Source organism: Anomaloglossus baeobatrachus, chromosome 3 (assembly GCF_048569485.1).
Source record: "Anomaloglossus baeobatrachus isolate aAnoBae1 chromosome 3, aAnoBae1.hap1, whole genome shotgun sequence".
Lineage (NCBI taxonomy): Eukaryota > Metazoa > Chordata > Amphibia > Anura > Aromobatidae > Anomaloglossus > Anomaloglossus baeobatrachus.
The window spans coordinates 361,670,934-361,683,471 of NC_134355.1; the positions used below are offsets into that span (position 1 = coordinate 361,670,934).

The window sequence follows — 12,538 nt, forward strand, 5'->3', positions numbered from 1 at the left end:
ATGCAGAAAAACCACTGGTGTCGATAGCAGAATGACATGTATAAAGAGGTGATGATATGCCAATAATGTGTTCTGTAGTAGGAGAGAAAAGGCGCAATAGGGTCTTACCCGATTTACAGGGCAGAGGGAAAAAGGGTTAAAACACACTCACCTGGCTGGGTTGTGCCAGTCACAACCCCTTAGAGAACGTGGATGAGTGCTTTAGTGGTTCAGCAGCAGCCCCGTGTCTGAGGAAAGGATATCAAAGTGTAGACTGGAGGAAAAACGGGTTTAAAAACCGCGCTAGGAAACCACGAGCAAGGATGTAAATGAATATTTTTCTTTTATTTAGATAATTCCGAAACGCGTTGGATTATCTAAATAAAAGAAAAATATTCATTTACATCCTTGCTCGTGGTTTCCTAGCGCGGTTTTTAAACCCGTTTTTCCTCCAGTCTACACTTTGATATCCAATAATGTGTTCTGTATAAAGGCAGAACGATCGTATTAGCGATTAGTCAGTCGCCATCATTGCTCAATGTTGTCAATCAGTGCTTGTGTAAATTGGCTATAATACCAAGTACAGCTGCTATTAATTAAAAGTATGAAGTTGTGCCTGGAAAACAAAGAAGGGTATTCCAAGCTCACTGGATTGCTGAGATCCACCTCTGAATATATGTGCTATGCTCTCCTTGTGATGTGGGCGCTAAGCCCCAGGTCCAGGTGGATACATGGACCTCAACTTTCGATGCAGCTGGCAATGGCACATGTGCAGCATAAGATATGAAGAAGTTTAGCACCGTGTGTACTGGAGAGCACTAGTCTTAAATAACAATCCAAAGAAACAGTTGTGTGTCCTGATGGGCCTTAAAAGGCCTAGGGAGATGATGTCATATGCCAAGCCATCTGATAAGCCCAACGTGGGGCACAACAGAGGGCAGAGGACCGAGGTGATGGGAGCAGAGCACGAATCCAGGACAGGTATGAAACAATATCACATATCCCACGGTTAGACAATTCATATTAAAGTTCTATATAACCCTCTCTAATCATTGCCTGCAAGTGATACTGAAGTTAAAAGATTTAATGTAATATATAAAACTGAGTGTATGTACAGTATGTGTGTGTGTATGTATGTCCGCTAAAGGAATCACATTTACAATCACAAAATTTTGCACAGACACCTCATGTGACTCAGGGAATGTCATAGACTATGTTTTGACAAGAAAATTTAACCCTGCGCTTTACAGTTACTCTCCAAAAATCCTGCCTCCATTAAACGGAATTGAGCTTCGAGCTACAGGCTATTAATAAGACCTATGATTGGTTGCTATAGGAACAAAGGACATTCATAGTATAAGAAGCTTATGTGTGAGGTAATATGATGTCGGTGGAGAGACGGATAGAGAGAGACAGAGAGAGAGACAGACAGACACAGACAGACAGGGAAAGAGACAGAGGCAAACAGACAGAGACAGATAGGAAAAAAAAAGCCAGACAGACAGAAAGAGACAGGCAGAAAGACACACAGGGAAAGACAGAGGCAGACAGGAAAAAAGACAGAGAGAGACAGACCTGGAATGAGACAGACCTGGAATGAGACAGACCTGGAAAGAAACAGACGGGGAAAGAGACAGACGGGGAAAGAGACAGATGGCAAAAGAGACAGGGAAAGAGACAGATGGGGAAAGAGACAGATGGGGAAAGAGACAGACAAAGACAGACAGGGAAAGACAGGGAAAGAGACATACCGGGGAAAGAGACATACCGGGAAAGACATACCGGGGAAAGAGACAGACAAGGAAAGAGACAGACAGCAAAAGAGAAAGACAGAGAAACAGACAGGGAAAGACGGGGAAAGAGACAGATGGGGAAAGAGACAGATGGGGAAAAAGACAGACGGGGAAAGAGACACACCGGGGAAAGAGACAGATCGGGGAAAGAGACAGACACAGAGAGAGAGAGACAGACATACACAGAGATAGAGACAGACTTAGACAGAAATAGAGAGAGACAGAGAGACTGATACAGAGACAGACAGAGAGATAGACACAGACAGACACACAAAGACAGACAGGGAAAGAGACAAACAGAGATAGACAGACAGACAGAGACTGGGAGAGAGACAGAGAGACAGTTACTATCCCGGGCAACGCCTGGGTAATACAGCTAGTCTTACTATAAAGTGTGAAACAATGTTTTTCAAGATCAATCTACATTGTAACTTTGTTTGGCCCCTAGATGCCAGAACATTAAAGTAAAATCTAGATTGTTTCACAAAAAAATTGGTTTATAAGACATGCCACTCTGATGACACTGTCCTAGTGCACAGAGCCAAAACAATGTAGATCTAAATGTCTCCATTACTCTGAAATCAACTTGTATGATGGAAGATAATGCTGTATATTCTAAGGACGTGTTTTATCTTTTTCCAGGATGATTACATGGAAGCTCTCGCAAGATTACATCTAACAGTGACCAGCGCGTACAAAGTAAATCCTGATATTAACTTTGAGGTTTTTATCCACAAAGTAGACGGCCTGTCAGATGATCATAAAATAGAAACTCAAAGGGATATACATCAGAGGGCAAATGATGATCTCAGTGATGCCGGACTTGAAAAAATACATCTCAGGTGAGCCAGTCAGTCCATATTCACACAAGGAGTATTATGGGTGCATTTTATATTAAAGGGGTGGTTCACCCATATTTTTTATTGTCTAGATCGATATTATATTGAGAAACAATGTTTCTCTCAAATACCTTATGTTGGCAATAGTGCCTGTGAGAGGCGCTATTGCAGACCGCTGTTCCACGCTCCGTGACCCCCGGGCTCCGTGACCTCGGGCATCCGGTGACGTCACGTCAAGTTCCTGACACAGCAGCCGGCCGCTGTGTCCGTGAGTGAGTCTGTCAGCTCCCTCTTCCCTCACAGCAAAGCGCTGCAAGCAGGAGACATGCTGAGCTGTGACAAGTGGTGAAACACCACCCACAGCTCAGTGAGTCAGGAAGACTGGGGCCGGCCGCAGGGATATGACGTGTCCGGAACTTGACGTGACGTCACCAGATCCCCGAGGTCACGGAGCCCGAGGTCACGGAGCGGGGAACAGCGGTCTGCAATAGCGCTTCTCACAGGCACTATTGTCAACATAAGATATTTGATAGAAACATTGTTTCTCAATATAATATCGATCTAGAAAATACAAAATATGGGTGAACCACCCTTTTAACACTGCAAATTACAAGCCAGCAGTGGCTCTGATCACCCAAACTGACAGCATCTCAAGGACCTTTGATAACCTTAGTTCAAGACGGAACCCAGGCCTCAGCACCGCAAAAATAGTGCGGACTACTGAACCCCTGTGCTGTCCCTACATATACTGTGCTGCTTCCTACACACAGGAAGCCTATGAAAAATACAGACAACACCTTTAAGGAGTGACATAGTACTTCAATTACAGCATGCGTTAGTATTAACGCCTTCAGCAGCAAGGGCATTGTGGATTATTTAAGGATGACAACCCTTTCCATGTGCTTCATTAGAGAATATGTAAATCAGAGAGTGGGGTATATTGCCCTGCACCTAACTAGACCTGATCTGTAAAATGGCTACCTCTCTTACAAACCAGGGGCCTCCATGATGGGCCGTTCCTTGAATGAAAACCTTGTAATGCTGAATTTGCTCTAAAGTGTTTTTCCCCAGCAATCACTGGTGGTCACGGATCACAGTAGCTGGACCAAACATGTTAATTGTGTAGGGAATGTAGCTTCACCCTTGTAAACCATCAGCAAGGTATATGAATAGTCTGTAAATATCATAAATACCGTTAATGGTTTTCAGGGATGCTGCAAAAACAACACTTATTAAAGGGAGTCTCTCACCCCTAAAAATGCAAACTCAGTTACATAAAATTTATAGCTCCTTATGTAAAATAATTCCAGTAACACACATTTTCCTGTTGTAGTTGCAGATGAAATAACTCTTACTCCATATGTAAATGAAGGCGCTTTAGTGCACCTGAAGTGGGGAGCACTATCCTGGCCAAGGGTCACCGACTCCCCTGCTCCTGCAATTGTGTGTGTCCGTGTTGTGCACCCGATGAGATGTGCGACACTTACAACAATGTCCACAGTGTTCTTCATCTCAGATTCCGCTCCTTGACGCCGACGTGGAGGGGGACAAAATCACACACAAGTCCTTTTTATGAACAACTTAGGAGCCGCCTTTATTATGGTACACCAAGTCTGTCTTACTTCGAACAGACAGGCCTTCTTGTGCTGCACCGCTGTCTCGGGGGTATCTGACTTCCTACCCTTGCTCTGGGCTTCTGCTTCTGGTGCTTGTTCCTAATACTGGTTTCCTCCCCGTACTCTTTCCTGGCGGCTACCATGCCTCACTCGGAGTTTGGAGTTGGGAGTCTTCATACCCTAACATCCCACCGGCCTCTGGAGATCCTCTAGCCGCCCGCAGGGAGAGGCCTTGGCACTAGGGAGGGTACCTTCTGTCCTCTTAGTAGGACATCTGCAGCTTCGTTGACTAACGTATTCCTGTCTCGTCTTGCTAAACTCCTTTCTCCACCCACCTAAAGGCCGCTTTACACGCTATGACATCGCTAAAGCGATGTCGTTGGGGTCATGGATTGTGTCGTTGTGTGTGACACCTATTAGTGATTTTGAATCATTGCAAAAATGTTCAAAATCGCTAATCGGTGCCATCCCCCCCTAATCTCAATTATCGTTGCTGTTGCAGTTATGCTGTTGTTCGTCGTTCCTGTGGCAGTACACATTGCTACGTGTGACACCGCAGGAACGAGGAACTTCACCTTACCTGCGGCCGCCGGCAATGAGGAAGGAAGGAGGTGGGTGGAATGTTCGTCCCGCTCATCTCCGCCCCTCCGCTTTGATTGGGTGGCCGCTTAGTGACGTCGCTGTGACGCCGAACAAACTGCCCCCTTAGAAAGGAGGCGGTTCGCCGGTCACAGCGAAGTCGCTATGCAGGTAAGTAGAGTGACGGGCCCGGGCGATGTTGTGCGCCACGGGCAACGATTTGCCTGTGTCGCACAGCCGATGGGGGCGGGTACGCATGCTAGCGATATTGGTAACGATATTGCAGCGTGTAAAGCGGCCTTTAGATCCATCTCTCTGGCAACCACTGAACTGTCTGCACCCGTCCTACACTAATCTAAGCAATTTGCTACTACTCCCATCATCCACTCCAGCACATTTGTTTCCCTAGATGCCTACAATAAACATCCTATCAAAATCCTTACCTAATGATTTCTAACTGCCGTTCTATCATATTAATACTCTATCTATCTTACCTATTAGTCCTTATCTATAATGCTCCTGGCTGACACAGCACAAGGAGCCAATCCCTATTTACATTACACATTGTTTGCATTATAATATACACATAACATACATACACACACACACACACACACACGAGGAATACACCTACATATTGGTGGGGCCTGTTCTCTGTAACAATTCCCTGTAATAAAACACATAAATACACAAACATTAGAGGGCGCCAGCTACCGCTCCTATCCAGCTCTGCTACATCGCTGGCACAGCAATGTACTTATCCAACAATTTACATTCAATATAATACTCTGTACACTTGTGTGGGAGTTGCTCTTCTCCGTAGGGGTTGACGTGGTGCTACCACCTCCTACACACCCATGGTATGGTCAATAGCTCGATGCACCTATACACTCTATGATTTCCATATCCATCACTGTTCCTGATCTCTTTGACAGCACAGTCAGTGTTTCATAAACTCAAATCTCTGTTCCTTCAGACTGAAACTGGAGGAGTCCAGCCGTGCGCTCACCATCTCAGGACAAGCGTGCACTGAGTGTGGGTACGGGCACACTCTGATCTCCAGCTCCTCTCTGAAGCTACTTGCAGGTGTAGTGAGTGGTAGGTGCAGACTAGCAGGATGTGGAGATGAGAGCACGCCGCCATTCACAATGAGCACACCGCTGGGCTCCCCCAGAGTCAGCGTGAATGTGCAGGAGCAGGGATTTGAGCTTAGGTAGCGCAAGAAAGTCAGGGACAGTGCTGGATATGCATATTAGGGGCGTAGTAGTGCACCGAGACATTGGCCACTCCCAGGGTGCACCAAAACCCCTCACTAACGTAAAAGTGAATTTATCTGCACTATGACACTAAACTGTATATTATTAGTATGGTTTTGTATATGGGCTCAGTCACCTGTGTAAGTATTTAAGTAGCTGAATTTGTATTTTGGGAATGACAGACTCCCATGTTATCATCTAGTCACACTTGCATCTATTAAAGAAACAGTCCACAGTTATATAACAGTTGATAATGAATCTACTAGACATAGAGATCTTTTAGTTCACCATAACTGAGCTGATTAATAAAAACACTGTGTGTGAGGGGTAAGGCCATGTGCGCACGCTGCTTTTTTTTGCCACGCTTTTACGCGTTTTTGGGGTGAAGTTATGGTCCCAAAACTACATGCATTTTCTTCCCCAGGAAAGTCTATGAAATTTCAGCTTTTCTGTCTACACGTTGCAGCTTTTTTTGGTTGCGTCTTTGTGGTGACTACAAAGATGCAGCATGTCACTTCTTTCTGCGTTTTTGCCAGCGTTTTTGAGCCCTTCCAGTCAATAGATTGACTGGACAAAAACATGGTAAAAAAGACACAGGAAAACGCGGCAAAAAATTCATGCCAAGGTGCATTTTTTGGGGGGCCAAAAACGTGCATCTTTGTGGTCATCACAAAGACGCAGCGTGCGCACATTGCCTGTGTCCCATATTTTTACTATATGCAACACATGTATGACTAACGAAAACCCATTTCTTCAATCCATTCACAAATCCATATTTGCAACTTTATAATTGTTTTCTCTTATTTCAGCTTTTATCTTACCAGTATTTATGACCATTCGATCTTTGAGGCTTTCAGCAAAGTTGTGCAAAAACTTATTCCACAACTTCCAACATTAGAGAACTTGCTAAACATATTTATATCAGTAAGTACCTATCATGCATAGAAAAAAAGAACTGTATTTTTGGTGAAATGTCATTTTTAAGATGAATTCTAAAATACACTTGAAGTTCATTGTAATTGAATAAAATTGAGATTTTAAAGGGGAACCTGTTATATGTCCCCAGCACTGATTGATAGCCGGCTCAACTCTAAGGGCGGCTTTGCACGTTGCAACATCGCACGTGCGATGTCGGTGGGGTCAAATCGAAAGTGACGCACATCCGGCGTCACTTTCGACATCGTTGTGTGTAAATCCTAGATGATATGATAAACGAGCGCAAAAGCGTCGTTATCGTATCATCGGTGCAGGCTCCGACTTTTCATAATTACGCTGCCGCAACAGGTACGATGCTGTTCCTCGTTCCTGCGGCAGCACACATTGCTGAGTGTAAAGCCGCAGGAACGAGGAACATCTCCTTACCTGCCACCGGCGGCTATACGGAAGGAAGGAGGTGGGCGGGATGTTTACATCCTACTCATCTCCGCCCCTCCGCCGCTATTGGCCGCCTGCCGTGTGACGTCGCTATGACGCCGCACGACCCGCCCCCTTAGGAAGGAGGCGGGTCGCCGGCCAGAGCGACGGTCGCAGGGCAGGTGAGTGCATGTGAAGCTGACGTAGCGATAATTTTCGCTACGCCAGCTATCACAAGATATCAATTACCTTAATTATCCCCATATCTGCAGGTTAATAGCATTTTTTCACATGATGGGTTTTCTTTTAAGAGAGTAGTCTTAAGTTTGAAAGTTATCCCCTAACTATAGATAGCGAATTACTTCATGATCACAGGGTTGTCCGACCAACGGGACCACTACCAATCCCAAGAATGGAACCATGACTCTGAAGAGCTCCTTGGGAATGGAATGGGAATCAATTATGCACATTTCAGCTCTATTCATTCTTAGGCTATGTGTCCACGAGAGAATGTTGCTGCGGATTTTTCTGCATGAAAATCCGCGGCTTTCCCGCAAAATCCGCACCTTTTCAAAGGTGCGGATTTACCGCGGAATTGCCGCGGATTTTGGTGCGGATTTTTATTTTTTTTTCCCAATTCTGAAGCCAAAATCCGGATCAAAATCCGCAACAATAATTGACATGTTGCAGATTTTTCCGGATCAAAATCCGCACCAAATCCGCCGCGGAAAAATCCGCAGCATGGGCACAGCATTTCCAAAAAGCCATAGAAATGGCTGGGAAGTGCCGCTGCTGCAGATTTTTGGAAAATCCGCGGCTTTTCCGCGAGAAATCCACGGCAAAATCTGCGCATTTTCCGCAGCGTGGGCACATAGCCTTAATGGGCCCACCAGAGATAGCCAGATGCAGCAGTTGGCTGTTCTATGGCACTCCCATAAAATGAATGGAGAAGCAGTGGGCATGTTTGACCACTGTTCCATTCACACAGGGCTCATCAGAGCTCTGGTACCCAGGACTAGTGGGATTTCGTATTAGTTGTCAAGTTATTCCCTATTCCATGGATTGTGGATAACTTCCAAATTAAAGATACCTCCTTTAAAAGGAGTTCTCCTCTACTAGACAACCCAATTTTAAATGCTTAAGTGCCCATATAGAAGGTAAAAAACACATACATCTCTGACAGTCACCAGCCTAGCGATGTTGGTGCTGTGTTTTACAGGGGATAATGATATTGTTATGTCAGGTGACCGCTTCAGCCTATCAGTATTCTGTCAGAGAGGAACTGCAATTGGAAACGCTGAATGGTTGCCACTTTATGTAAGTAGGCAGGGATCTGCAGTGAATGTGAAGGGAATTGCTAGGGTTGGCATTTTGTCTGGCACCCATAAATGCATAACTAATTATCATCAGCTCTTATTTAAATTAATGCTTATGCTGGTTAATTTTTTTAATTATATGAAACTAATTCTGAAAACTATTTCAAGAAAGGTTATCATAAGACTGTAACCCTTCATTGTTTTGGTCTTTTAAATTTGACAGTTGTATTTTTAAATTCTGGATCCACCATTTTAAAGGAATCTGTCAGCAGGTTTTTGCTATGTAATCTGAGGACAGCATGCTGTAGGGGTTAGAAAACAAAAATCAACTTTTCCTTTCTTATTAGGTTGTGTCCAGTTGTTTATTTAACTTAAAAGCTTTATCATCTGGTGATTATCACTGCTCTCTTTCTGCAACTACAATGTCACATGCAGGGCAGTCCAGCATGCCCCCTCCTGTGACTGACACCTCACTGTCAATGTACAATCTCTATGGAGAGCCTGATGTGGGCAGGGACAGCTCTCCAAGCTCTGCTGCTTTAACAAAAATGTGATACATCCTTGGATTCAAAGATTCTTTGCCTACATTATGCTGCTCTCAGATGAGGTAGCAAAAACCTGCTGACAGATTTCTTTTAACTATAGTGGCCATATAATCACCCCCTGTGGTTAACGAGTACATTGTAGGCTGGCATTCACACTTGTACATACATACAAAGACTGTACTGTATGAGATGCCCATATTCTTTGGATTACTCCTACTTGTATTTCTTTGTTGCAGAATTCTGGGATTGAGAAAGCATTCCTGTTTGATGTAGTTAGCAAAATCTACATAGCAACAGACAGTGCTCCTGTGGATATGCAGACATACGAACTGTGCTGTGATATGATTGACGTGGTCATTGATATCTCAAGTATCTATGGGTATGTCTTTAATGCTCAGACATGTTTCATTCATGACATATCTCACGTGGGATGCGTTGCTTCATTGTATTTGTTGGTATCAAATAGAAGTGGCCATTAAAGAACCTTTCAGGGAAGGAGACAGTGGGAGAGGGGTACTTTTATAACAAGTGTTATTTTACAAAGAGTTATGGGAAGTCAACCTGGATATTACTTTGATTTGTACATCTGAGATACTACACATATGAGCCGTTAAGAAGGAGAGAATATAAGAGTTAAACTGATCAAAAAGATGTATGTTTTTATTAAATAACACAGAAAGTTAAAAAGTGATTACAAACATATAATAAAAAAAGCACCACAAAGGGAGGCAGCAATGGAGAAAGGGCGGACCAAAGAGGCAAAAAAAAGGTAATTACCTTTTCACAAGGATTCATATAGGTACAAACAGTCATATCAAAAGAAAGGGCTCATTGCTTATGATAACAAGAAAATACAATATTCAACTACTCCATCTATATACCTAATACATTATCTCCCTCTGATGAAGCAATAATACTCTCAAAGATTGTGAAATGTACGTCGGGGACCTATCTGTCACAGCACAGACTTGGGGAAGGTCCGACATGAGCCAAAACACACAACAGGGGTTACACCACGACATAAAAGAGGTACACTAGGAATACTTAAACAACGGAGGGCAATAGGACTAGTCAGATGAAAGATGGACACCTTCTCACCTTACCTGCCACTGTATCCTGCACTCCTAGCCAGTCCCTATACAGGTTCCTCACCTGTCGCCGAGCAGGAACCTGAAGCCCTGAAAAGACCCTACAATAGTCCCTGGCTAGGGAGTGGGCAAGTGAAGGACACTAGCCCCACTGCTGCACTGAAACAAAACACCAGGGAAGAAAGACAGATAGGGGGGAATACAACAATGATCTGCTGCAGTCAGCACCAAGACTGCAGCCGACCTTGCAACTTTAACAGAGGGTTACAGCAAATCTTTCCACTCATATGAATCCACGTGAAAAGATGCTTTTTTTTTTTACTCTGGTTCACCCTTTCTCCATTGCTTCCTCCCTTTTTGGTGCTTTTGTATTATAATTACTTTTTCACTTTGTCTGTTATTTAATAAAAACATATCTTTTTGAGCAGTTTAATGCTTTGTTTTCTCCTTCTTAATGTCATTCATGGACCTTCAGGCAAGACTTTCTTTCACTTTTTCTTTAGCGGGTTTTGTCTTGATTATCATACGAATCTTGTTTTGATACATATGAGCTTTTGCAGCTGGCACCAATATGTCCATAATGGGATGGGATGCAACCTCTGTATGTGTATAATTCAGTGCCAGTTCATGGGCAATAAGCTGATGCGATTTTATAGCAGATGATATTGTCAAGCCCTAACTTTACTCTGCTTTTTCCCATGTTCAGACAGCCTTATAAAAAAAAAAAATGGGCCAGTCATTTCAGCCAATCGTGGACGTGACTGGCTTCTTGTCCATGTACTTGTCCGCATAGCAGATGTGTGCCAGCATTTATATGTACTAGTATGGTCTTTAAATCAGACCAGACCATGGTGAAATTTTTTTTCACATGTACGATTGCTGAAAAATGACTGGTGCTTACAGTCATGCCATTTATTACTAGATCAGTGTGCTGCCCATAGAGCACACAGATCAAAAATACAGTTGTCTGCATTTTGCCTTAATCTGTCTTAAAATACTATATGCATCCACATAGTAAGGACAACCTACGACAATTCACCTTTTTAGGGCAAGAACGCACTTTGCTTTTTACCTGCTTTTTACCTGCTTTTTCAACTGTAGCGTTTAATGCCAAAATAGATGTGTTATGCTTTTCAAGCATAGTCTATGGGAATTTGGTTTTCTAAACCGCACTATGCAGTTCAAAATGCTGCCTTTTTGTGGCAGAAATTTGGGCAAAAACTCTGCTTTGCAGTGCAAAACTCAAATGGCAAAAACAATTGACATGTCAATAATGAGCAGCCCCGAATGAGTGAATGAGGGGCTGTGGGAGCAGTTATAGCTGTGCCGGAGCCTCTGTAAGTATGAAGCCCTTGCTTCATTCTTATTTTCTTTATATTTCCTTTATTTTGTTTTTAGTTCCGAAGTGCCGGATCCGGATCATTAGCCTGAATTCCCTGAGAATTCCGGGCCCGGGCACAGCACTCTGGTACATTTCAAACTGCGTGGATCCGAACTTTTACAGTCATCGTTCACCCATGACTACTCACTAACATTTAAAGGGCATCTGTTAGTAGGATCAAGCATCCTAAGCCGTTTATATGGGCATTCAGATCAAAGAAAGTTGGATAAAATGATACCTTGATACTTGCAATCTGATGTTTTATTTCATAGCAATCTACATTTTTCTTAATATGATTAAATTAATCTATGTCTGGCCCATAAGATCTATGGGCCAGGCATAGATATCTCTGAGAATCTGCCTCTAGAGTTTATTTTAAATAAAAAGTGGCATTACCAGTCTGAGACATGTAATGAATGAAAGTCTGCTCTCCTGATCTACATATTACTACATGATTACGGATATCAAGTTATCATTTTACTCAACTGTCTATGATTTGCATGCTCATGTATACAGCGGGTGAAATAAGTATTGAACACAATTTTCTAAGCAATATATTTCTAAAGTTAGTATTAACATGAATTTCTCACCAGATGTCAGTAACAACCCATCCAATCCACACAGGCAAATAAATCAAACCATAGATGTCCATAAATTAAGTTATGTGTAATAATGAGAAAAGACACAGAGAAAAAATATTGAACATGCTTACTGAAATGTATTTAATATTTTGTACAAAAGCCTGTGTAGGTGATGACAGCTTCAAGACGTCTCCTGTATGGAGAAACTATTT

The 12,538-nt window shown here is 43.1% G+C and overlaps 1 protein-coding gene across 1 annotated transcript in view; it reads left to right on the forward strand.

Annotated features, from left to right (window-relative positions):
- Window positions 1-12,538, forward strand: part of RRAGD (Ras related GTP binding D) — a 70,391-nt gene that overhangs the window by 33,747 nt on the left and 24,106 nt on the right. The window contains exons 3-5 of the mRNA XM_075338406.1: window positions 2,415-2,614; window positions 6,872-6,986; window positions 9,513-9,655. Of these exons, the coding sequence (XP_075194521.1) occupies window positions 2,415-2,614; window positions 6,872-6,986; window positions 9,513-9,655 (458 nt within the window). The remainder of the gene's footprint in view (window positions 1-2,414; window positions 2,615-6,871; window positions 6,987-9,512; window positions 9,656-12,538) is intronic.